This window comes from Callorhinchus milii, unplaced genomic scaffold, assembly GCF_018977255.1.
Source record: "Callorhinchus milii isolate IMCB2004 unplaced genomic scaffold, IMCB_Cmil_1.0 Scaffold9, whole genome shotgun sequence".
In the NCBI taxonomy this organism is placed as follows: Eukaryota; Metazoa; Chordata; class Chondrichthyes; order Chimaeriformes; family Callorhinchidae; genus Callorhinchus; species Callorhinchus milii.
In genome coordinates this window covers 483,573-509,060 of record NW_024704750.1, presented here as the reverse complement: position 1 = coordinate 509,060, position 25,488 = coordinate 483,573, and the positions used below count along the sequence as shown (strand labels likewise).

At 42.4% G+C, this 25,488-nt stretch overlaps 1 protein-coding gene across 1 annotated transcript; it reads left to right on the top strand.

Annotated features, from left to right (window-relative positions):
- Positions 1-2: 2 nt before the first annotated feature.
- arel1 (apoptosis resistant E3 ubiquitin protein ligase 1) lies at positions 3-24,904 on the top strand. The gene is given in 23 exon segments (XM_007908516.2): positions 3-44; positions 2,043-2,415; positions 5,107-5,278; positions 6,220-6,434; positions 6,533-6,604; positions 7,035-7,190; positions 7,193-7,260; positions 9,394-9,631; positions 10,226-10,395; positions 10,598-10,778; positions 11,139-11,386; positions 11,915-11,992; positions 12,352-12,493; positions 12,988-13,109; positions 13,710-13,785; positions 15,171-15,280; positions 16,013-16,192; positions 16,652-16,777; positions 17,161-17,290; positions 17,439-17,497; positions 18,313-18,402; positions 19,077-19,252; positions 20,051-24,904. Coding segments are annotated over 22 exon segments (3,057 nt in total). The 5' UTR covers positions 3-44; positions 2,043-2,270; the 3' UTR covers positions 20,154-24,904.
- Positions 24,905-25,488: the final 584 nt, after the last annotated feature.

Below are 25,488 nucleotides of genomic sequence, written 5' to 3'. Positions count from 1 at the left end.
CTCACACACAGGAGGGCGACATGAAGGCGGTGGGCGGTTGACAGGTCAGCGCTGGTGCTGCTGACAGCACAAACATACCGTACGCTCGGCGGCCGCCGACACCACCTCCCGCTGCATAATCCTACACCCGGCGCCTGTTCAGCGCTTCCAGACGCCTCAAAGCGCTTTACAGGATACACTGTAAAGTGTAGTGACTGTGTGTTTGTGGGTGAAACGCGGCAGCCGATGGCTCACAGCAGTGAGTGTCCCACGAACAGTCGTGGATTGAAGTGAGCTGTCTGTCTGTCTGTCTGTGTGTCTGTCTGTCTGTGTGTCTGTCTGTCTGTCTGTCTGTCTGTCTGTGTGTCTGTCTGTCTGTCTGTGTGTCTGTCTGTCTGTGTGTCTGTCTGTGTGTGTGTCTGTCTGTCTGTCTGTCTGTGTGTGTGTCTGTCTGTCTGTCTGTGTGTGTGTCTGTCTGTCTATCTGTCTGTCTGTGTGTCTGTCTGTCTGTCTGTGTGTGTGTCTGTGTGTCTGTCTGTCTGTCTGTCTGTGTGTCTGTCTGTCTGTCTGTCTGTCTGTCTGTGTGTCTGTCTGTCTGTCTGTGTGTGTGTCTGTCTGTCTGTGTGTCTGTCTGTGTCTGTGTGTCTGTCTGTGTGTGTGTCTGTGTGTCTGTCTGTCTGTGTGTCTGTCTGTGTGTCTGTCTGTGTGTCTGTCTGTGTGTCTGTCTGTCTGTCTGTCTGTCTGTCTGTCTGTCTGTGTCTGTCTGTCTGTCTGTCTGTGTGTGTGTGTGTGTGTGTGCGTCTCTCTCTCTCACTGTACCAAGAGATTTATTATCCCCAGAAAGTGAGCCACCGATCCAGTCTCAAAACGCAAAGCTTATTGCTGTGCGTTTACCGGAGGGTTTCAGAGATTTGTCACCGGGGGATTGAAATCAAGAATTCACCATTTGGTGAATCATGTACACAGTAAACATTGTCGAGTGCTTTTAAGACGTTCCAAGGCGCTGGACAGTCAGAGTTTCACACCCGAGCTGGGGGTCAGGGAGGACGGGGGTGGGGAGGGGAGAAGCAGGGAGATCAAAAGCACGGTCATAGAGAAGGGTCTTGAAGGTGGCGAGGGAAGGGAAGAGATGGAGGGACTGCGGGATGGTGTTCCAGAGGGCGGGGGCTGAGTGGCAGAAGACCTGCCTGCCGATAGTGGGGAGAGCGAGGCGGGGGATGTGAAGCAGCCCGGAACCCGCGAGCGGAGGGAGTGAGCAGGATGGTGAGTTAGGAGGTTGGAGAGGTCGGGGGGAGCAAGACTGTGGAGGGTTTGAAGGTGAGGATCAGGATCTTGAACTGTATCCTCTGTGTGATGGGTAGTCAGTGGAGTCGGGCGAGGATGGGGGGGTGATAGGGTCACGGAGCCAAGTGCGGGAGAGGACACGGGCTGCAGAGTTCTGGATGATCTGCCGCCTGTGGAGGGAAGAGTTGGGGAGACCGACAATCAGTGACATTTAAGAAAATGAAAGCGAAAGTTGATCTGAACCTTTGTCCACAGTGTGATTTGCGGCATCTGGATCTTCCTTCATTCGTCTTTTTGTGGTTGGCTTAAAGATGTGTTTAAATGGTAAATATTAATGACTTAGTTGGACGAGCTCAATGGTGCGAGGAAGCTGGGTTACAATGTGACTGCAGTTGTACTGAGAAAATCACCAGATAGCCTGAGCTCTAGGCAAATGGATACTCGGCAGGAAAATATTTAGAGTGCAAAGTCCTAGTCTTTTATGTTGCAATCACAGTTTTTATAAAGAAAGTAACCACGTTTATGTATATATATATTTCTATATATATTATATATGTGTATATATATAGTTTTATATATTATTTTATACAATTTTATTATTTTATGTATATTTTATATATCAAATTAGATTAAACAGGCATAGGTGAAGTCCCAATGTAGGGCTTGAACCCACAACCTTCTAACTCAGAGACGAGAACACCTCCAACTTAGCCTGGCTGATACCTAAAAATGTTCTTATTTCTACTACGTTTAAGAATTGTGTATTTTCTTATTTGCAGGACAGTTTGAATCCTGAAACCAACGGTGTGAGCTGCTGATACACAGGTGTGGGATTGACTGCTGCTCTTGTCGCTGGTTCACTTCAGCTTGTAGCCACCAATGTTGCTTGGTTGCCGCAGTGGATTCATCAACCAGCTTGCCCAGGGTTGTGACAGACTTGCTGCTCCTCATGTGATTTTGAAACCTGAAACTGCGTGACCTCGGTCGTGTAACCTTGCCATGGTCCGATGGACCTCTGCGTCTTGACTTTCCTGCTCTCCTTTTGCCTTTGGGTGTTTGCCTGGGAGCTCAGGTGGAAAAGGTTTGGAGAAAAACGTATTGAAGAATGGCTCAGCACCAACAATCTGCTCAAGTACAAACATGTCTTTGAAGGTAAGTTGCTAAGGTGTTTGCTGGGATTCGTACATTTCTCACAGAATGCACTTATATACTTTGACATCATAATATGGTCATTCAGTCCGCGACTGTTTGTGGGACCCTGTTGTGTGCAATTGGCTGTTGCGTTTCGCCCACAAATATACAGTCAATTCACATTTCACTATATCCTGTGAAGCGCTTTTAGATGTCTCAATGATGTGATAATGGGCTATATCAAATGTAAAGATTATTATTATAATATAAAATTGAAGAGGGAACCTCAAACTGGCACAGAGCAGCAGATTATTTGCACAAATAAATAACTATGTTCATTCACAGCAAATTCCAATGAGGATAGATCTGGAGTAGAGGAGATTGAGAAGGAATATCAAAGAGGTCTTTAGGATTCTGAAGAGATCTGAAAAAGCAAAAACGATTTCCTTTAATTGGGAAATCCACAACAAGAAGGCGTATTCTCACAATTGTTAACATAGAACATGACAGCTTTATTTAGCCTATTGGTACCAACATACTACAGGAAAATCCTGCTTAAGACATTTGCCTTATTATGCTTCCAGCATGATACTGCTAAATCACTACCTCAAATTACTTCCGCAAGTCATCTTGTTTATATACATCAAAGTCCTCTTCTCTTTCTCTCCAAATTTGGGAAGGCAAAACTCTATAGTTGTACTGCTGGCTGTTTTACCGCTGTTCGAGTGAGTGCATTGTGAAACGTTTACACATGTGCCGTTGCCATTGCTAGTATCCAAGAGGATAAAATATCTGCAGTGCACCTAGATAACTCTGTCCTTTGCTTCTGCTGATGTTTCTATGAAGTGATATCTTCGAGCTGTGCTTTTACCATTGACCTTTTTTTTATTCTGACCTTCAGTAACTTGTCTGTTGCAGCATTTTGTATTGGTCAGATTGGATCTGTGTGGCACTGTGTTTCCTGCTCTCAGCTGCTCAATGCAGGAAAACAATTAAAACATGAGTCTGTTAGTTCTGTGCCTTGAAGTGTTTGTGTTTGCTAGTGTCTAAAAGCTCCTATAGTTGTCGCGTTGCTCTGTATGTGCAAAGGGCACTGAGCCAGAGTCTCTATCTTGTCCTCTCCCAACAGATAGAGGGACTGAGTGGCTCGCATCAGGAGAGAAATGTGGTTAGAATATTGGATACGAGGTTAAACCTGGCTTTAATGGACTTCTGGGCCTTGTCGCTCTTTCCTTTTTTATACCAAGAATGATGGAGAGGGAGTTGTGGAGAGTGACCAAGGAGAATAAGTCGATGCGAGAGGTAGGCCAGAGTGGGAGGAGTTCAAACGACTCCAGGGCAGCGGAGAGGGAGTGCGGGGAGATTCTTTTCCAAGGGCAGTAGAAGAAGGAAGTTGGTTAGGTGGTGGTAGGGAGAGGAATTGAGGAGTTAAGGGAAATGAAATGGTGATCTGAGATGGCTGTATCAGTGATTGTGAGGTCCGAGACACTGAGGCCCTCGGGTAATCACCAGGTCGAGTGGGTGGCCATGAATGTGGGCGGCAGAGTGGATGTGCAGAGAGAGATTGTGAGAGAAAAGGAGAGGAGAGATAGAGCAAAAGGGGGTGAAGTGCCGGTTGAAGTTGCGTAGGATAAGGAGGCATTCAAAACAGAGGCAGAGAGAAACTAGGAGGGCGGAGATGTCAGAGATGAAGATGGGGGAGGGTTTGGGGGGACGATACATCAGGAGAATTTTGAGGGAAAGATTGGAGAGATGGTAGAGGGTAAGGTGCTCGTAGGAGGTGAATGAGCCAGAGGAGTCAGGAGATAGCACAAGCGAGCACCTGGAGATGAGAGCCACACCGTCGCCACGACAGTTAAGATGTGGGGTATGGTGGAAGGTATAGCCAGGTGGTGTGGTCTCAATCAGGGGGAAGGTGTCGCCTGGGGTGATCCAGGTTTCAGTAAGAGCCAGGATATCAATGTTTTTTGATGGCGAGAGCCTTATTAGAAAGGGAGCAGACATTTTGTAGGCCGATGCGGAGGGGAACAGTTGGCAGAGGAATGTGTAGAGCAAGGAGGAGAGTGAGATTAGACTTGGTGGCTTGTGGAGAAACAACAACTTGCATTTAAATGGTACCCATCATGCAGGGTAGCGTCTCGGAATGCTTAAAGACATCAGCACAGATTGGATGCGCCGAATGGCCTTTTTTTCTGCTGCGACACTCTGGGATTCTATTCGCTGAGATGGGGAATGTTCAGTGGGGTCGTGTGAAGATTGGATTAGGAAGTGAACATAAATAAATTTGCAAACTATTGATCATTAATCCTGAAGAACTGGGTGCAGTATTGTCAGTTAGGATTGCAGGCTATTGTGCTTATATTGCATACCAATGATATACCATTATATTATATTTATATTAAATATAAACGTTATCTTAGGTTGCTATATAAATGCAAGTTGTTATTCCAATTCGAGAGATTGATTTATATCTTCAGGGATAGAGCGTTACCTGGAATATCCCATTTAAGAGGGAAACTTCACAAAATTGGGCTGAAAAGACCCTGTAAATAGCTCTGGATTCTTGGGCCTCCTTTGAAAAGAGGACAGTCAGTGTAACTGGCAGTCCTGCTGCTGTTACTGCTGCTGCGGATGAATTGCAGAGTCGGAGAATTTAAAAGCCCGTTTACTCCCAGTGTAGCCTCAGCTCAATCTGCCCTGTTTTGTTTACAGATGTACAGAGTTTGGAGGAGCTGGCTCTGCTGAGCATCTCCTCGTGGCTCGAGGCAGATTCTCTGGCGTACAACTCAGTGCAGGAGATCGAGGCAGCGCAGTGTCAGCTAGTGAAGGAGCTGGCTCTGGAGGAGTGGCTCTGCTCACATGGTCTGGATCATTACTATCAAACGTAAGTCTGAAAAGCAAAAAAGATCACTGAAATAATGCCTTCTCTCCCAAAAAGCTCTCTTGTCTGCAGGGTGAGAGGAGAGTATTCAGATTGAGTGCTGTTCCACAAACAGTGCAATATCTCCAATGATACTTTTATAATAATATATATAAACTCCATCCTTGCATTTGATATAGCTGCTTATCATGTCATTGGGACCTCTTAAAGCGCTTCACACAATCTATACTAATAAAGACGAAGTGTGTGTGTGTGGGTCTGTCTGTGTATCTGACAATAACGCAATAGATGATTGACTTAGGGACATGATTTATATCTTATCGGAAAGGTCTTGCATGCGTGAGTGCCATGGGCATTTTTTTGGGTTGATCTTCTATCGTTGATGAGCTATTTTTAAAAAATGCTTTAATTAAGCCTCAAAATAGGAGGTATGCATGGCTTCCGCAGCAAAGTAGCCGCAGAAGAAAGCACACACCCTTCTAAAGATGTACATTTTACTAATATGTTCTGCAAGAAATGTATGGCTTTTTTTTGTCTTGCAATAACTCGAGCACCTGCCGGCTCACACAGTTTGCATAGCTTTGATAGGAGTCCTCCCAAAAGAAGTCCTCCCATTCAGTCCTCCCCAAAGAAGTCCTCCCAGCTGAGTATAGATAAAGACAAAATGTCTGTCTGTGTGTCAATTTACATTCCATATTGGATCCTTTGGTTGCAATGGGTATTTCTCTCTAGTATATTATAAAGTGGATTGACTGTATTTGTGGGTGAAGCATGGCAGCCAATTGCACATAGAGGTGTCCCACAAACAGTTGTCAATTGAGTGACTTAAAGTTTTTGAAGTGGAGGGATTATTATCCCCGGAAAGGGATCTGCCAGTTGACAAGCTCTGGTAGAACTTTCTGCCGATGCTAGTATATTTTTTCCTTTCCGTTGTCTCCTTCCAGGCTGAAGTCTCTGGGCTGCAACACGCTCACTGACCTGGTCCACTTTGACAGTAACTTGCGGGTCGCTCTCGCAGGCTGGGGCTACTTCTATGGTGACTACCACAAGCTCGGGAGCAAGATTCTCCAGATTACGAGGGGACACCTGGAGTGGGAGCACAAGTTGAAGCTCGTCCACAACTTGGCTGAAAGGCGTAGAATTAAAAAGTGGTCTGCAGGTAAATGGAGGTTTAACGTTTCCTACCTATTCTGACTCTTCTTTTTCCCTCATCTTTGGGGAGCACTGTGTTTCCCTAATTTCAACTCTCTTCTTTAGTGGGAGCAGTAGTTTTTGCCTCTGGTGTCACACTTTGCACTGTAAAGAGAGACCTAATGTTTGTCATTATTGGTGAGTACATCTTGAATTCTTTACACAGAGTGAAGCTGAGTTGTAAATCCCTGTGGTGCTGTTGGTTGGTTGGGGAGGAGGGCATTGGCTGCTTTTATTAAATGCAACGTAAGAAAGTTAATTTTATTATCTGTCCGTCAAGCAGGAAGTGTGTGACGTAACATTGCATTGCTCCATTAAAGCCATCAGACGTCACTAATTCAGGTACACAGTCACTAGTGGCAATATCCAGCATGGGAGACGCTATCTTATATTGCATTTGTAAAACATACATTTGCAACAAGAGGCTTTTGATAGAATATAAAGTATTAGTATTAGCAAAGAGGGATAAAGTTTAATGAAACAAACTGCTCATTATTTTACGTTTCTAAAAAAGGAAACTGTTCTCTACGTTTTGCCGATTCAGTGTCATTTGTTTGTCCTTGTACAGGTGGCCTCACAGTGTCCATCATTGCCTTCTTCTTCACTCTCAAGTTTTTTTATGAGCTCGTAGCACGAGTCGTCAGCTTTGTTCAGAATGATAACCGGGGCAGGCGAGGGGACCGCACCATATACGACTATGTCCGTGGGAACTACCTGGATCCAAGGTCTGTCTGGTCACCTGGGATTGGAAGGACCCTCAGGAAGTGGGCCACATCATGACCTTCCGAGTGCATGTCAGTCTGTAATGTTAAATCTCATGGATTGTTTTTGTAACGGGCTGAGAATCCCACTGCATCAGCACCGGCTGGCGCTCGTTATGTTTTTGTTTTGATTTTTTTTACTCCACATATTTTTCATTTTTCCTGAAGACGTTTTGACCCATTTTTCCTTTTACTGGGGATAAGATATTCTGCCTAAATAGCCCTTCTTCATGTGTGAATCTTAATAATAATAATCTTGATATAGCGCCTTATCATGTTGTTGAAACAACAACAAAATTACATTTGTATAGCGCCTTACATGTCCAGAGGACCTCCCAAGGTGCTGGACAGAGTTTCGGACACAAACTGGGGTTTGTGGAGGGCGTGGGGTGGGGGGAGGAAAGCAGGGAGATCGAAAGCACGGTCGAAGAGGAGGGTCTTGAGATGGGTCTTCAAGGAGGCAAGGGAGGGGACGAGGTGGAGGGACTGTGGGATGGAGTTCCAGAGGATAGCGGTGGAGTGGAAGAAGTCCTGCCTGCCAACGGTGGGGTGGGCAAGACGGGGATGTGAAGCAGGCTGGAGCCCGCTGAGCAGAAAGAGCGAAAAGGATGGTAGGGGGTTAGGAGGTCGCAGAGGTCAGGGGGAGCAAGACCATGGAGGGCTTTGAAGGTGAGGACCAGGATCTTGGTCCTCTGTGTGATGGGGAGACAGTGGAGTTAGGCAAGGATGGGGAATATAGGGTCATGGAGCCTAGTGCGGGAGAGGACACAGGTTCTGGATGAGCTACAGCCTGTGGAGGGAGGAATTGGGGAGGCCGACAAGCAATGAGTTTGTGTAGTCAAGCCAAAGGGCTTTGAGTCGTGTCAAAATGCTTCATAGAATATATTGTAAAGTGGATTGACTACATTTTGTGGGTGAAACACGGCAGCCAATTGCGCACAGCAGTGTCCCACAAACAGCTGTAATATTGATAATCTTGACTTTAATATCAGGTTATTTATCCCACCGCAACCAGACCCAGTGCTGTTCTCACTCGATATAAACGTCTCTAGGAACCTGAGTGTCTCTGGATGGCAATCAGAGGTGCGAGTCTCAGCTGATTCCATTTCCCTGTCACAAGAGAGTTAAAGCCAATGTTAGCCTCAACTCTTGTCCTGGCTGAGATCAGCTAACAAAGAATCTACAGCCTCTGGTCTGTATATTGTTGTACTGGGCTTAACGCTACTCTTACCTCCTAAGAGAGGACAGAATTTTTTATAAATTGGTGGAGGCAGAAAACCATGCACTTAAATGTGATAGGCCAGTGAAATAGCACTACAGTAGAAATCTCTGTCAGAAACAATGGCTTAATTTTAGCTCTGGCCCATTTAAATAAACCAGTAGTACAAAAAATAACCATCTCCTATAGTGCTTCTCTGTCAAGTCTTGGACCTGAATTTCTTCCCCAAAAATGTCAATGCTGATTCTTGAGACAATGGTTTCATCACACTAAAGCAGCAGGGAATTAATTATCTGATGGCTCCAGACTAACACTATATATTTTTAACTGCCTTTCTCCCTCGCCCCATTTTTTTTCTGAATACTAAATGATAGAACTATATTCCTTGGGTGATTTTATTTATTTTGTAGCTCTTAAGAAAGCATGGATTGTCTGCACAGCTCAACAAGGCTGCTCGCTTCATGGGCCACCTACCCTACCATGGACTTCAGCCCACTTTATCTCCTGGAGGAAAAAGCTCCTCAAAAGACCTTCCCTGAAAATCAATGAAGCAGAAACCCAATAATAGCACAAAAGAGAAAGGAGTTTCTCACAGTATCCTGGCCTACAATCCTCTATTGGTCATTCAGTTCATAGCTATGTGGGATATTTCTGTGTGCACTTTGGCTACAAAATGCACATTCACTACACTTTCCGGTGAATACTCTGAAACATTTCAACAATGTGATAAGATGCCATATCAAATGCAAGATTTTTATAATTATAATAATATTTTTCCAACCCACATCTCCAATGAAACGGGGCTCCTTCTTTTACACACCTGTCCGTGGATCCAGTGTAACATTTGTTAGTACTTTCTTCTCTTGCTTTGTTTTACAGATAGTGTTAGGTGACTACTGTATACAAAAGATTAATGTTCATTTTTTCCCTGAATATTGTGCGTGCAGTTATTCTACAAGAATGGGCAGCCATTCCCAGCACATCACCCAGTGGGATTACACATTCACATTTCTCACCTGGAACTGGGGCTGGACGTTCCTGTCACACAGGAGGTGCTTCAGGAGCAGAACAGCAACGTGATCAAGGTGGGCTTCACTGTGCGGAAAGCAGGAAGGTATGAAATTGCAGTCAAACTCGGAGGATTGAACGTTGCCTACAGCCCATACCACAAAACATTTCAGCCCGGTAGGTCCAAGCGGTGGTTGTGTTTGTCTGTGTTATTTCCCCCTCTCCCTTTTAGGAGTGAATATCCCCTTAAACAAGTTAATGCTTCTCCTCTTCACCTTCTTGTAGATTATTGCATTGTATACCAGCTTTGGCTGAACAACTTGTGCCAAGTCTCTTCACTTTCAGCAAATGGAGTTGCCTGCGTGACACTTCCTCTAATTTCTCACCTTCTTGGGAGGTACCAGGCATCCACTTGGCTTTGGCCAACCCAACTGTTGATTGCCAGCCCAATCCAAACTGGATCTGAGTCATAGAATCTTACAGCACAGCAGGAGGCCATTTGGCCCATTTTGCTTGTGCCGGCTCTTTGAAAGAGCTTTCCAAGTGGTGCGACTCCCCCAGTCTTACCCATTGCCCTGCAAATTTTTCCTTTATAAGTAACATCCAATTTCCTTTTGAAACCTACTATCAAATCTGCTTCCCTTTGAGGCAGTGCATTGTGGAGTCCATACACCAAATGACCAAAATGCTACAGAAATTGCATCAAAATATTAAATTTGCAGACACAATGACTGAAAGACTCAAGGATTTTCTTTTCCTTTCTTTTTTTAGGACCAGTGATTCCTACAAAAACGAAAATTCTCTACCACTTCTCGACACTGGTGCTGACAGTGGGAGAACAGCACATGCTGGAGATCGCACCCCGTGACGAGTATGATAATCCGACAAACAACGCACTGGCCATTGTTGACAAGGACAATTACAAGCTGGAGGTTAGAGAGGTGAGTAGGAAACATTTAACACAAACCAAAAAAAGCTTCAACATTTATTTTTCTTGGAGTTGTGGGTGAGTTTTTAAAAAATTTTGCTTGTTCATTTCCCCTTAAAATTCTCTCCTGTCCTCTTAGAAACGTCCCAGCTCATGCCTGAGGCAGCTGGTGTGAAGCTGACTGACTGACACACATCCAAATTGTTGTATTTCAGCTTGGCCTCCCTGAAAACGAGACCTCAGATGCTTTGTTTGAGAACTCCATTTCTTCCAGTAAGATGACGTGCCAAGTGTTTTTGAATTTCACGCTATGGGTACGAGGCTGTTTCCGGGCATCCATTACCTATTGGGACCAGCTCATTGCCAACGGGGAGTTCAACATCATCGTCCTCACAGGTGAGTAGGATTTGAGATTTCCCTCCACAGAGTCCAGTCCCTGAGCTGCCTACAGAGTGACATTTCACAAGATCACAAGATGAGGTGGGATGAAGAAAGTCTTTAGTTCATTTGATCTCATCCCGATATAGAGCAGCCCCCGCTGTGAGGTCAGCCAGCTAGTGTGTGTGAACGAGGAGGGGGTTGGAAATGTAAACATGTTTCACTTAGCTTCACCACAAATATACAGTCAATTCACTTTACAGTAAATTCTTTGAAGCGCTTTGAAACATCTCAATGACGTGATAACGCACTATAACGCATGCAAGGATTATTATTATTAGCAGTAGTAGTTTTGATTTTCTTTTGCAAAAAACCCAGAAAATGAAAAGTACACAGTGGAGAAGAACGTGTCTACGCCAGGAATCAGCGTTTACTTTGAGGCCTATCTGTACAGCACGGCCAACCACTCTGAAGCTCAGTGGCAGCTGCCGACAGCAACACCAGGCAGCACCACAGGCAGACACCCCTCCATCACCACGGACGAGGAAGATGATGAGAGAGACCTAGATCAGGAGAACCAGAAAGTGAAGAAACCCAAGAAGGTTTACTGCTACATATCACCCAAGGTATGTAGAGGCTCGATGAGTGGGTGAGATTTACTAATCTGATTTTATGAAGCAATTTTGTTGAATGTAAGCAACTTTGGATCAAACACACACCCAATTTTGCTTCGTACAAAACAAATTATTTATTTTCCATCTTTGGCTCCTTCTGGTGCCATTCTCTGTCCAAGAGAGGAAGGAAAGAACTGGTTCCCAGGCTTCTGACAATCTTTTTATTGATCATTTATAAACAGCAAAAGTAGCCTGATTGTCTATTAGATTTTTCTCCGTTTATTTTTTTCTCTGTTCAGAACCTATCCCCTCCTCCTCTCAGTTCTTTTCCCCCCTATCTGCCTGATCCAAAAACATTGCGGCAGAATATAACTGTGAAACCTGGAAGATGAGCCTATGTCCTACCATTAGTCTTTGGTGCCAAATGCAATGTCTTCTGTCTTCAGTCCATGAAAAAAAAATAAGACTTACTTAAATGTGACTGAACCGGTAGAGCAGTTTGTTAGTCAGCTGGTTTTCATTTCTATTTGTGTCTTGCAGCAATTCTCAGTGAAAGAGTTTTACCTGAAAATCATCCCCTGGCGCCTTTCTACCTTCAGAGTTTGCCCGGGAACAAAGGTGGGTTTGAACGTTGTACTGATCCCAATATTAGAATTAGTGAGGAGGAGAAAGGTAGGAACAGAATATGTTGGGTTAGAGTTGCTATTAGAGTGGCTGAATAAAGGACTGTGCTCTGCTCAACTTAGCATTCACTTACAAAGTACACAGCATACACTTTACAGTATATTTTGTGAAGTACTTTGAGATGTCCTCCTGAAGTCACAGGTGCAATATCAAGTGCAAACAATTAGAACTCCAACTCAGCCTTAACCTATCATGCTGCTGTTTGTGATCATTGATCTATGTTTCCCTGCTCAGTGGCACAATGTATTGGAAATTGAAGGAGAGCAACACTGAGCACTGTGTCTCTTTCCCAGTTTTACTACCATGGCCCAGACCCCTTGCACAAGCTGCTGACCCTGGTGGTGGACGACGGGATACAACCTCCTGTGGAGCTCAGCTGTAAAGACAGAAACATCATGGTGGCCACATTCATCAGCTTTTTGCATAAAAACATTGGTAAGGATTGCAAGTGGTTGACTCCCTTTTTGTTTGGTCGGTCTGTTGGTATCGCTTAAGAATATTTAACTTGAGAAAATCTATGGATGAATTATTGTGCACGGTACTTTCCTGGATCAGCACGTGTTCTTGATATCATCACCTTATCACTCTTGTTTTGTACTCAGACTCGTCACACCACGTCAGTGGGAAGGAGGAAAATATAGATGAGTTAAAGTTCTCCCTCCTCATGCCGGCACCTGATAGAGAGACAAATTAAAATATTCCCATCTGCACAATATCTTTTTATCTACACTATGAAACTGCGAGCTGCTCTTTTTATCCCATTGGCTAATGATAACTTGTTCCCTACCTGCTTTGAGTTTCCGGGCCATAGCGCTTCCAAGACCTAAATCTCGTGCCACAGGTTTTTACGTTGTCTCCTGTGTATTCTGTGGTGATATCGTGACACCTGTTTACATTTGTGTCCCCCTTCTGCCCCACCCTCTTCCCAGGCGGATCTGAAACCTTCCAGGACAAAGTAAATTTTTTCCAGCGGGAACTCCGCCAAATGCACACGAGACGACCGCGAACCAAGGTCCTGTTGAAAGTCAGCCGCTTCGGTTTTCTTGAATCTGTGAGTATAATAATGCTTTGCACTACAATTCTCTTAGACTGTGGCATTACCTATCTGAATATAATGTGCTTCTTAAACCCTATCATTACATTGATGTTGCTTCCCTTATAAGAAGCATTCCACATGGTTTTAGCTGATTAACCTCCCAACAGTATCTCAAACATACTCTTAGGTGCCCCCAAAATTGGCTCTTGCTAATCTGCGCCCCATGCTTTCCAGTATTAGGTAAGTGGATGCGTCTCTCCGGGGAGAGAGTGTGTGCATTCCACTCCAGGTGCAGGGAAGTGGCCACGTGTCAGTGGCACACTCTGCCTGGTTGGGATAATCTTGATGTAGAGATTGATGCATGATGGTGGGTTTTCACAGCTGACCAAAAAAAAAAGGTTTTCCGCAACTCTTCTAATATGTCATTTAATATTTATTAGTATATTTATGCAGCAAGTAGCTGAGTAAGTATTGCATCTTAGTTTGATGTTATTTAGGATTTAAAAAAAAACTTTTCAACAAAGTTTCTCATAAAGGATTTAGGAGTTTGAAATCAATTCTGGTTGATAACCTTTTTTCTTTTAAATTTTGCTTCCAAATATTTATAATTGCCAGTCAATAAAGGCCACAAGGAACTTTTCTGTATCCGACTGGAGCAGGAATTTCGAGGTACTTTTCCAAGACGAGGAAGGTTAGTGCTAAACGGCAGAAACATTGAAAACATTTGTGTGCTCTTTAATGAGGCAAACTTTTCTGTATGTGGAGTTCAACTGGCCCTGGGTTAAATAAAGGAAGTTTTCATGTTAACTTGATAGCCTAGAGTTTTGTTAAGGTTATTTTAAAGGAGGTCAGAGAGATGCTTGATGTAGGTTGGTCTTGAGAGTTTCAACTGAGACACAAGATATTATGATGTGGGACTGGGTGATGTATTGCATAAGAATCTCAAAAATTCTCAATCAGGTATAAATTCAGGAAAGTCTGAAAGGGATTGGGAATGCTAAATTGTGATAGAGAAAGAAAACCAGAACCACCCTTTTGAGTATGCCAAGACAGCTGGACAAAAGGGCATAGATTCAGCATTACGATTACAATTCAGGGAATAACTCCTTACACTGAGGGTAATCACAGCTGCAATATATTACCAGAGGGTAGTCAAGGCCAGAACACTAGGCATATTTAAGAAACCACCTTGATGTTGTAATGAGAAAGTTGAGTTTTCTGGAAGGATAAGATCAAATGGATTCTAAACCATTCCAGCGCCTTGTGACGTCCTCCCGACGTGAAAGGCGCTCTATAAATGGAATCTTGTTGTTGTTGTTGTGATCTTATCAACAAAACCAATCTTTTTATTGGTCCTAATTGTTAACTAGATTGCCTTTGTCCAAACTCTTAACTGCACAACTATTCTCAAATTGACACAAATTACCAAGGAAATGTAAGGCGAGATAGTAAGGGAATGAATACAATGGTGTCTTGTGATGGATTATATTTTAGGTTTGATGATTTGCTCTTGTCTCAGTGATTTCCACATTCTGTCACTATTGGTGAAAGGCCTATCAACCTGCTCCCAAACCTCTGAAATCTATTGTGTCTGAGCTGTGCAGTGATTTTACTTAATCTAGGGTTGATAATCCAGTAAATACTACATTGTTTGAGGCATTGTCCTTTAATAAAACATTTGATCCTTCAGTTGAACCCAATTTGAACTCCTCCAGTGTACTGTGAGTCCATGCTATGCAGGAAGACAATACACGTGGCACTCATTGGCTGGCATACTGTATAGATACAAAGGACCGCGTTACAGTTGCGTCTGACTGTAATTTAAAGACGAGTAAGGATTGATGTCCAAGCCAATATCCTCATTCATCCAAATTTACTAAAAACAGTCTGCATATGATCTTTGGCCAGAGCGCTTGCTGTTTGTGGGACATTGCTGGCATAATGGTTACTATACTTTAGAGGAACTAGTGTCGAGAGACATTTTGACCTAATATAGGTTAAATCCAAGTTGTATTACTGTTATTATTTCCCTACGTGATAATGCAGGTTTCTAATGGTGCATTTTGTGTGATTTAGCACTAGATTGGGGTGGACCCCGCAGGGAGTGGTTTGAGTTGACTTGCAAAGCTCTTTTTGACACCAGCAATGGTCTGTTCATGCACTTCAGTGATAATAACCAAGGGCTGGTAAGTTAAACACACGTTTTTGGTTTGATCCAAAATTTGCCAAAATTAAAGATTAATGTTTAATCTTAATTAAAGTGTCCTGAATTGTGTTCTTACAGTATCATTTCAGAGCAATGCCCTGTGTTTTAGCATACCTTGACGGCATCCACAGATAATGGAAATTGCATTATAAGCACAGAAAGATGAAATACACTAAACTACAAAGAGCATTACATCCACAGTAGACAAAGAGGAGGGAGTTCTGAAAGTTGGCTTGCTGCTGTTAGCTGCTCTGTTGCCTCCATATCCCATGGCATTATTCGAAAAGAGAAGGCACTTTCTCCTGGTATCCTGGCCAACGGTCCCCCAAATTAAATTGATCATTCACTTCATGGCTGTTTGTGGGAAATTGCTGTGTGTAAATTGGCTGCCGGGTTCACCTGCAAAATACAGTCCTTTACTTCACAATAAATCCTGTGAAGCACTTTGAGGCACTCTCCTGATGTGAAAAGCATTCTATCAATTTTTTAAAAAAATATTTAAAGTTATTATTGGTTAGTCTTACTAATCTTTGCATGTTTTAATCTTTATTTGTGAATAATGTTTTTAGACTTGCGGTATTTTTGTTCATAAAGTTGTGCAGAGGAAAAAAAAAGCTCCTGTTGCTGCATTTTCTGAAAGAATAAAGTAAAGGAATAAATGAGTTGTATTCCCTGAACGACTATGGGAATTAAAATTGTTGCTGCTTTGCAGGTCCACCCAAACCCTGATCGAGCACTTCACCTGCGCCCTAAGATTTACGAGTTTGCAGGGAGAGTGGTTGGGAAGTGCCTGTACGAGTGCTCACAGGGAGGAGGCTATAAGCAGCTGGTTTGTGCACGCTTCACCCGCTCATTCCTGGCACAGATCATTGGACTCCGAATGCATTACAAGGTAATGAACGTCCTGTTTTATGATGTTGGTTAGAGCACTCGCCTTGCAAGCGAGAGGATCCGGGGCATCTTCCCAACGTGAAAGGCACTGCATAATATCATTCTTGCGGGTTGATAACGTGCTTGAATGGGATGAACGGTGCTGTACATCAGGACAGGAAGGTTCCCTCTTACAGGGAATGATTTCCGAGACCAAGTCAGCAGGATGTATGTTAGTTCCCTGCAAGAGGCGAAGTTTACATCTCAAGATGCTTTTTGCAACATAAGATGTACACTGCGCTTTTGCATTCAAGCTCATTTTCACTGTTTCCACCCACCCCCACCTGTATGATTTCCTTTTCACTTACATAAGCCAAACACAAACATAAGCTAATCACTGCCATTGTTCAACTTCACTGCCACACATTGCTGCCCCCTGTGATCATAATTTCTTTCTCTGTCCCATTGCCTTTGTTCACAGTACTTTGCATCTGATGATCCGGAGTTCTACAAGAGTAAAGTGTGTTACATCCTGAAGAACGATGTCAGTGAGATGGATCTAGTCTTTGCTGAGGAGAAATATAACAAGTCAGGGCAGTTGGACAAGGTAAGTGTTTGTTATCTCGAGGCAGCCTAAAACCTGTCATTTTACTTTGTTTTTGATGGGACTCGCTGTTGGTGCGGTTTTGTCAGCCTTCCAGGCCCTCCCTCGCAAAGCCATTCTTTATGTTTAAGCCTTGAGAGTGACAGTCAGCTTGGAAGGGGTTTACCAGCCAAGCCTCTCACAGTCATGTATTCCACAAGACCATTCTAGCTGTCCACCAGCAGTGCTTGTCTGTCCCAGTTTGAAACACTGGAAGTTGATTTGAGATTCTCCCTGTTAATTTACTGATATTGGGTTCTCTGATGACGAGCGGATCACCAGTAAGTACCCACCGCTGTACAGCTGTCAGTGTGAAAGGATTTCATGTTTTATTCAAACATTTTCAGGTTGTTGAGCTGATCGCTGGAGGCGCACAGATACCTGTAACCAATGAGAACAAGATCTTCTACTTGAACATGCTTGCTCAATACAGATTGGCAAATCAGGTGCGGCAGGAGGTAGAATTTTTCCTTAAAGGTATGATATTATTTTTCTTGTCTATGACAAAATCATATAGTTTTATTAGGATAAATACTAACTATATTGTCTAACATTTGTTTAAAAAAAGGAAATCATTTTAAATACTGTTTTAAGTGTGCAAAGTTTATTTCTTCTTTTTTTAAAGGTTTAAATGAGTTAATTCCAGAAAATCTCCTGGCTATATTTGATGAAAATGAGTTGGAGGTAAGTTGTGACACCTGGAGTAGTTGGTTCAGTACAGTGGGCGTTAATTTTCAGGCTAATATCTGGGCATCCAACAACAACAAATTACATTTTTATAGCACGTTGCATTATAGATGTCTGTTTGTGTTACAAGCACCGCAATACAAGGGTATTGAGTAATGGCAAGCTTTTTGAGACAAAATGGCTAGATTTGTTAGAATGCTTGTGCTTTCTGACATGTTTCAATATTGATATTCTTAAAGATTCACCTTTATCGAGGTTTACTGACGATATAAAGTCTATTATTATTATAATCAGTCTCCTACATTGCAATATAAATCCATGTACTTTTGAAGCGTGTCGTGTAAGAGGAGAAGGTTCAATTATCTGACCTGGAAAAGTTCCAGTGTTTACCCGGTGGAGTTCAAACCAGGATCAAATGTGGAACTTTCCTGGTGTGTATGGCTGCGTACCATAATAAATGTAGTGCTCTGATTCACTAACGAAGAAAAGCTTTGTGCTCTTTTTGATGGATTTGGATTCTGTGGAGATTATAAAGTAAATTGAGACTTCTCCTGCACTACTCTTTTCCTACCACTAAATGGCGTTAACCCACCTAGAAAGCTGGCTCGGTCATACCAAATAGGCAGTGCGTAGATTGGACACTTCAGAGTACAACACACAAATGCTCGTAAGAGGTTTATGGCTGAATGTTGTGTTGGATGAGGAATGCTAAGTGCTACATTATGGCTTTAGATTCAGAAGCCACCTGTGGCAGAGCATTCTGAGTTATGATAACCCTCTTCATATTAAAATCGTATTGAACTGTCTTCCAGCTGTTGATGTGTGGGACGGGCAATATCAGTGTGGCTGATTTCAAAACCCATGCCGTCACTGTTGGAGGATCCTGGCATTTCCGAGAGAAGGTAACAAGTGCTGTACAAGATATTGTACTAGAGCTGTACCCAGTAATGGCCTTGTAACACTCAATCTTCCAGTACTTGAAAGCCTCTTTTTAGCTTCAATACACATTACCACAGCAAGTATGTGTGATGATGTTTAATTAGTATTAATGTTAATGGTTAGTTAACCATAATAATAGACCTTAGTTTCAAGAAGCTTAATTTCAAAGAGGACTAAGCTAACTATGTGAGGAAATGGCATCAGTTCTGTAGTTTAAAAAAAAGCACATTTTACGGTGGAGTGTTCAGTGTTTGCTGAGAAAGACCATAATGCCACTGTTTTGGAGTCTTTGAAAAACCAGGAAGTGCAAGGAATGATTAAAATTAGCGATTCTCTTCATAGCTATTTGTGGGGACATATTTGTGTGCAAATTGATTGCGATGTTCGCCCATAAAATACACAATCACAGTTACAGTATATCCTGTGAAGTGCTTTGAGACGTCCTCCCAATGTGAAAGACGCTGTATCAAGTGTAAAGATTGTAATTACTATTGTTTGGTACTCTTCAGCAATGAAGAAATCGCGATTGATAACAACAACAAAATTACATTTGTATAGCGCCTTTTTCGGTCAGGAGAACGTCCTAAGACTTAACCATTTGAGGCAAATAAACAGCGTGTCTCCCTGACCCTCCCAGGTGATGAAGTGGTTCTGGACGGTGGTGTCCAGCTTTACCCAGGAAGAGCTTGCTCGCTTGTTGCAATTCACCACAGGTTCCTCTCAGCTGCCTTCAGGGGGATTTGCAGCTCTTTCTCCATCCTTTCAGATCATTGCTGCACCAACCCACGGCTCCCTGCCCACAGCTCACACCTGGTAAGTGTCTATGTTATAGGGTTCGAGAGAGGCTGCTTTTTAAATATACAGATAATAAATTGAAGATTGAATACTGGCATTCGTTTTAATCATTTTTCAGTTACATTGAACCTTTGTCCTATCTTTTGTAACAACTTTAACTGCATCATCAGTGTGCCGGGCTGCATAGTCCAAGAGAGTCCTACAGTTTTGTTTTAATTGCGAAACCTACTTGAAGAGCCTACGAGGCAAAAATCATTCTATGAGGGAGAAATTCTACTTGGGTTTAGATTTACTGTATTGATGTAGTATTTCCAGTGCCTGGATTTCACAAACTGTTGAATTCAGTCTTAACTTTGAAACCAGCTTTGAAACGTAGATTTAGGTGGAATTGCATTTCCATAATGCAGTAAATTGTCAAGAATAAGGGGTTAAGAGGCACTCAGGTCTATGTACGCTTATCGTGTACCACATGTGTACAAGTCATGACTCATCTCAAAAAGCTAACGTGTCATCTCTATTTCCCCTCTAAGGCTATGGTGAAACAGTGGGGAGTGGGACTAGTTAGATAGCTCTTTCAAAGAGCCAGCACAGGCCCGATGGGCCGAATGGCCTCTTTCTGTGCTGTAAGATTCTATGATTCTATTCTTTTGACACCCTGTGAGCAGTAGGCAAGGTCTCTCCATTATTTTGGAATCTAGCTTCCTAATCATTCAATGTATATTATTTTGATAATAATGGTGACTGGGAAGAATATTGTCCATTTTATAAGAATTAACATTGCACTGATTATTTCCTTTTTGTTTCACACCTAAATAGTTTTAACCAGTTGTGCCTTCCTACCTATGATTCCTATGAGGAACTGCACAAATTGCTGAAATTGGCCATCAATGAAGGCAGTGAAGGATTTGGTATGCTGTAGCTGAGGCTTTGCAACGTTAAGCAATGAATCTACTCAGTGCAATATTGTGAGGAACCACAGAGTCCATGATTAACCCATATCAACAAACTGATCGTGCCAGAGGCCTTCCCTTCCACCCTGAGAACTTGGCTACTGGACAAACAATTGATGGTGAGAGATCAGTACGTCTGCTACACTTTTCCAAGATCAACTAATGCTGCCGGATGCAAACATGCATGCACAGCTGCAAGAAGGAGAAACATAAGATTTTCCAAATACTGTGAGCAGAGCATTTCTTCTAACTCACCAACAGTTTACTCTGGGAGAAACTCAAGAGGGTTGAGAGCCTGATCAGACTTGTGTCTGTCAGTAAGGAAGAAAATGAACATTTTGATTGGCAGCCAGTGGCCTCAGACAGTCCCTCGTCCGTCTATTACTCTTTGTCTTTTCTCTGAAAGGATGGAAAGAATTTGGTGCTTGTATTCTGGATTCCCCCCAACGCTCAAACCACCAAGAGCCTTGGCATGCTCTGACCTCCAATTCGTAGCCAAGTGAGGTGCTTCTAAAGTAGATTTTGTGCTCCTTTCTCCAAGCCACCTCGTCGTCCCAACCACCGAGTGACAGACTGGATTAATGATCTTGACAAACAACCTCACTAACCTTCAAATTGATGGACTTCTATGTTTGTTAATGGTCTGTGTAGTTAGCCACAGACCCACAAAAAAAACTTTATTTTCATGCAAGATTTTATTCAAACTCGCACAACTGATAGTTGTTTAAGTTGTTGAAGTGTGACAATGTAACTTGACGGGTACAGTGATAGAGAGCAGAATGGGGGAAGGAGGTGGGTGGTAAGAAACAGCACTAGATGTCTCCAGTTAATTTTTCACAAGTGTTTTCTAACAGTCACAAAAGTCACAAATCTAGAGGCGGGAAATACATTTTGCACCAACCTACTGTACTTATGTTTTAATTCTCAGCTTAGAACTTTCTATAACGTTGTGTTTCAGAGCCAAGTTGTGATGAGCACCACATTGAGGAGTGGAAGATGATTTATACAGTTCCTTTACTTGAGAAGCGGCAAATTCTTATTGTATGATCTTTGGTAAATCGCAGAGAGTTATACTGAGGACTCTGTTAATGGATTGATCGTTGTAACAAAGGTGGTCACTGTGGCAGACCAGATTTTCTATACTCTTATCGGTAAGGAAGAAAATTAGATTTTATCCAATAATTTGTTTATCTTCTAGTGACTTTAGAGTTGAAATGCAAAGCACTAGCTCAATATTGCACAGCCTTCGGAAACTTGGAGTCTAGCTGGGACTTTCCTGCATTACTGAAATTGGAACCCCCTCTCTTGTCCCCTCATCTCGACATTCAGAACCAAAACAAATACAGTCTGTATGTGTATGTGAACACAGATATATATTTGTGCCCTGCACAGGATGCATGAACATGCATGGGTAGCTGCAGTTAACATGGCAGGGTCTGAATGAACCTAGCTTGAACTTCTCAATTGAGATTACTGCTCAATCAGATGACCACAGGCTGGTTTAAACCGGACCTACATTTATCCCTTTGTTTCTCCCCCCAAATCCCTCCCTGTCCAAAGTGAGGCATCTGTTAGTTCTGGGAGCAGCAAAAGTGTGACTGACCAGCAAAGTATATTCAGAGCCAACAGACTTTAAGGTAATCTGACCACTTCATAGACACTTTGGGGAAAAATTGGCAGGAGGATATAACATTGTTCAACTACATAGAACAGATACTTGAACATTGAGCAAGAATTTTGATATCAAACACATGGGATAGAAAAGTAGATTATTTTATTTCCCTTTTACTGAAACGTTCAGCCTTTTCTAACAATGGAGGATTTTTATATTTCCTAAAACTTATATTTTTAAAAAAAAGACCCTCATGTGTACAAGTGATAGTTGCATCGCTCTATGTGTCATGTTGGTGGTGTTTCTCTCTTCACCTGTCCCTCCCGATATTTTAACAATCTTCAGAAATGTGTGACAGTAAGTACAAGAGCACTAAGTGGTGGTGGGAAAAGTTCTAGACATGCATTGCTGGAATTATGCCTGCTGTTAACTCATGTTTTGCTTTTGTTCAGTCCTGCTCTGTCAACATTATCTGATAGTGAATAGGAATTATCTGCTTCATTTAATGAAACTCATAATTTAAAGAGAAGTGAGCATTTGATTTGATTTGAAATATTTGCTCTTTCCTCCCCCGATTTCCCCCGAATCACAAGAATAATAGATCTGTAGACATTACAGAAAGGGAAATTTGTGCCTCTTCTGGCGTCGTTTTCACCTTTCGGTTGGAAGATTTGTGTATCATGCCCCACATCAGGTCCTGAACTCATAGTCCAGTCTGACACTCCAGCGCAATGCTGTGGAAGTGCTGTATTGTCTGAGGAGTTGTTGAACCAAAGTTCATTTTGCCTGTTCAGGTGAACCCTAATGATCTCAGGACACGAGTTGAAAAGAAGAGGGAATTTGGCACAAGTCAGCAAGGACCTATTTTACTGCTTTCACTTTCCAGAACCAGCATAGCACTGGGGGAAGAACCAACACAGATTTCTTTTTTTCTCAAAAGGTGGATAAATATTTAATGTTTTTCAAGGAAAAAGAAACCTTTGAAATATTCTGAAGGTGGGGATTTGTTAATGTTTGAAAGTGTTGCGCTACAGCATCGCTACTTTTAACATTTGTTCAATCTAATTCCCCCTCGTCGTGTAAAATGAGAAGGGTTAAAGTGTTGCCTAATGGGTTTTTTTGAATAGAGAATGAAAAGGTCTTTGTTTAGGGAATTTCTATGTACATTTGGAAAAAGAATTCCACTATTGACTTAAAAAAATTGTTGTTTGGAATGTTACTCACTGTTAATCAATCTAATGTGTAGATCCACAGGGAAGGAGGGTGATTTATTTCTGAAAGCTCACTTTGACAATGTTAATTTTTAAGATGAGTGATTATTTTTTCTGTTCTTTCTTGCTTTTTCAATCTTCATTTTTTCCCCTTGTTGTTCAAGTCCTGGTGTGGGTACTTACTACAGGGAACAATCCGGTATTGTGAGGCTACCAGAAACAAGGTGACTAATTAGACAAGTGTAGAGGAGAGGCGTCATTTATCATGTGGTGGGTGGGGGGGGTGGGGGGGTGTATGCCATTGAAGGAGTGCTGAAGCTGTCAGTGAAGAGGAGAAGGGTCAAGTGTCCTCAGGAGGCAGCACTGAATAGCGCCATGAGGGGTGGACATTAAACTCCATTAGGGAATGAACCATGGCAGTGTGCTGATTGCCAAGAGTATATGGTGAAGAGTTGCTCATTGAACGCTATGAGGGATTATTCCAGGGAGGATGTTGAGTACTGTGAGCTAACAGGAGGTTGGGCGACCTGTGCCTTTATAGGCATGTATCAGACAAAGGAAAGGCAAATAGTGCCTAAGGGAGTGCACTGGGACATGATTTATTGTGCTAATCTGTCACAGCATCAATAGCCGGAAAATTATGATCTTAGAATGTTCTTCAGGAGCAGGTCAGGTAACCCCAAAAATGTCCAGCTCTTGTCCGGTGGGAGGACTAACCAGTTTAAGGAGTTGGAAGCACCTAGTAACTCTTACTCTCTTTACGTAATAAGCACAAATTTCGGAGAAGTGATTTTCTATTTTTTTCTATCACAATTACTGCACTTTGAAGAGACTGCAGTCTTTCAGCAGCCTCACCTCACTCTACTGCAGGTTAAAACACAGACAGATTAGAAAAGTCAGTGTTGCAGTTGTTTCAAATGGGAGACTCCATAACAAGTTTGAAGAGAGAGTGAAAATGGCTCTGTGAGGAAAGCAATGATTTAAATGCACAGAATTAATTGCTCGTTTTCAGGTGTTTGTAATATGGGACCTGATTTTGCAACAAATGCTGCATAGGATTTCAGTTAATTGGCAAATATGAGTCAGGGTAAATATTGTTGTCATAGCCTCCTGCCAGCAGTTCTTGTCCACGCTTATTCAGATAAGATGGGAACCCCATGCAGTGCCACTAATCAGCTCTGAGTGTTGCATACTTTGCCTTTCTAAAAGCAAATTGATCCATATCCCATTTAATTTCCTACCTTGGGTTCCAGTGTAAATGTAAAAATGGCCTTTAACTTGAATGTTAGAACCGTGGGCCCTGGTTAGAAGATGTTCTGCAGGGATACATAGGAATGCACATTAAATGGAGACACCAGGGTCCACTTAAATATATTCTCTCCAGTCCTCCATTGTCTCAGCTCTGAAGCCTTGCCTGTCTCCATCACTTGTGCAGAGCTGTAGGAGGTACCTGTGACAATCTGAGGTAGACCTTAGGTCTGGTCAAGGTGACGGTCACATGGAGCTTCTCCAGCTGCTAGACCCTTCATTTGTGGAGCTGGTCAGCAGGTAACAGGGAGATTATATCTCAGATACAGATCAAACACAGAAAGGAAAAAAGATAAATACGAGCCAGCACTTTGCTTACACAATGCAAACTTAAAATGCACTGGATCATGTTTTGTGTACTTCAATGTAAATATTCTCAGCGTATCAAAACTCAGCGTATCTCAGCGTTGCCACCAGGAAAGTTTTAATACTACCCTTTGTGAATAGCTGTGAACTGAATATTATTTATTTGTAGAGGAATGGTACCCAATTTGAAACATTTTTGTATTTTAAGTGCTGATTGCAATGCTTGATGGTGTGGATACTCTGGAATATTTTTACTGTTTCTGATTAAATAATGATGAATGGACGTGGGTGTAATATCTTCATCTTTTCACTTGTTAAGCTATTGTCTTATAAATTCAGTTGTGTAAGAATATAAAAATAGATAGCAAGATACCACTTTTTCTTCTAGTTGTGGTTTCAAGCCCCACTTCAGAACTTGAGCTCAATTTGTAGTGAAGCAGTGCATTGTTGGAGGTGTCATCTTTCACACACAACATTGAACCGAGGTTTCATCTACTTGATCAAGCAGACATTAAAGATCCCATTGCACTATTCAAAATAAGCAGTAAGTTTTTTTTTCCCTGCTGTCCTGGCCACAGTCTCCAGATTAAGTGGCTGTGTTTGTTGTGGGACTTTTCAGGGGCAAATGACTGCGGTGTTTGCCTGCATAAAAGTCATTAATTACCTGTGAAGCATTTTGAGATGAACAGAAGTTCTTTATTCCATGTTCAATTTGGAGTTCATGGACTCAACTCAATTTAATTAAACTTTTGAAAGAATTTACTTTTGATGGACTAAACCACCTGTTGGTTTGGATGACTTAATGGTGTATTTCCCCACAAAGCCGCTGAGGGCCATACATATGCCTTTCACAATTTAATGAGAGGC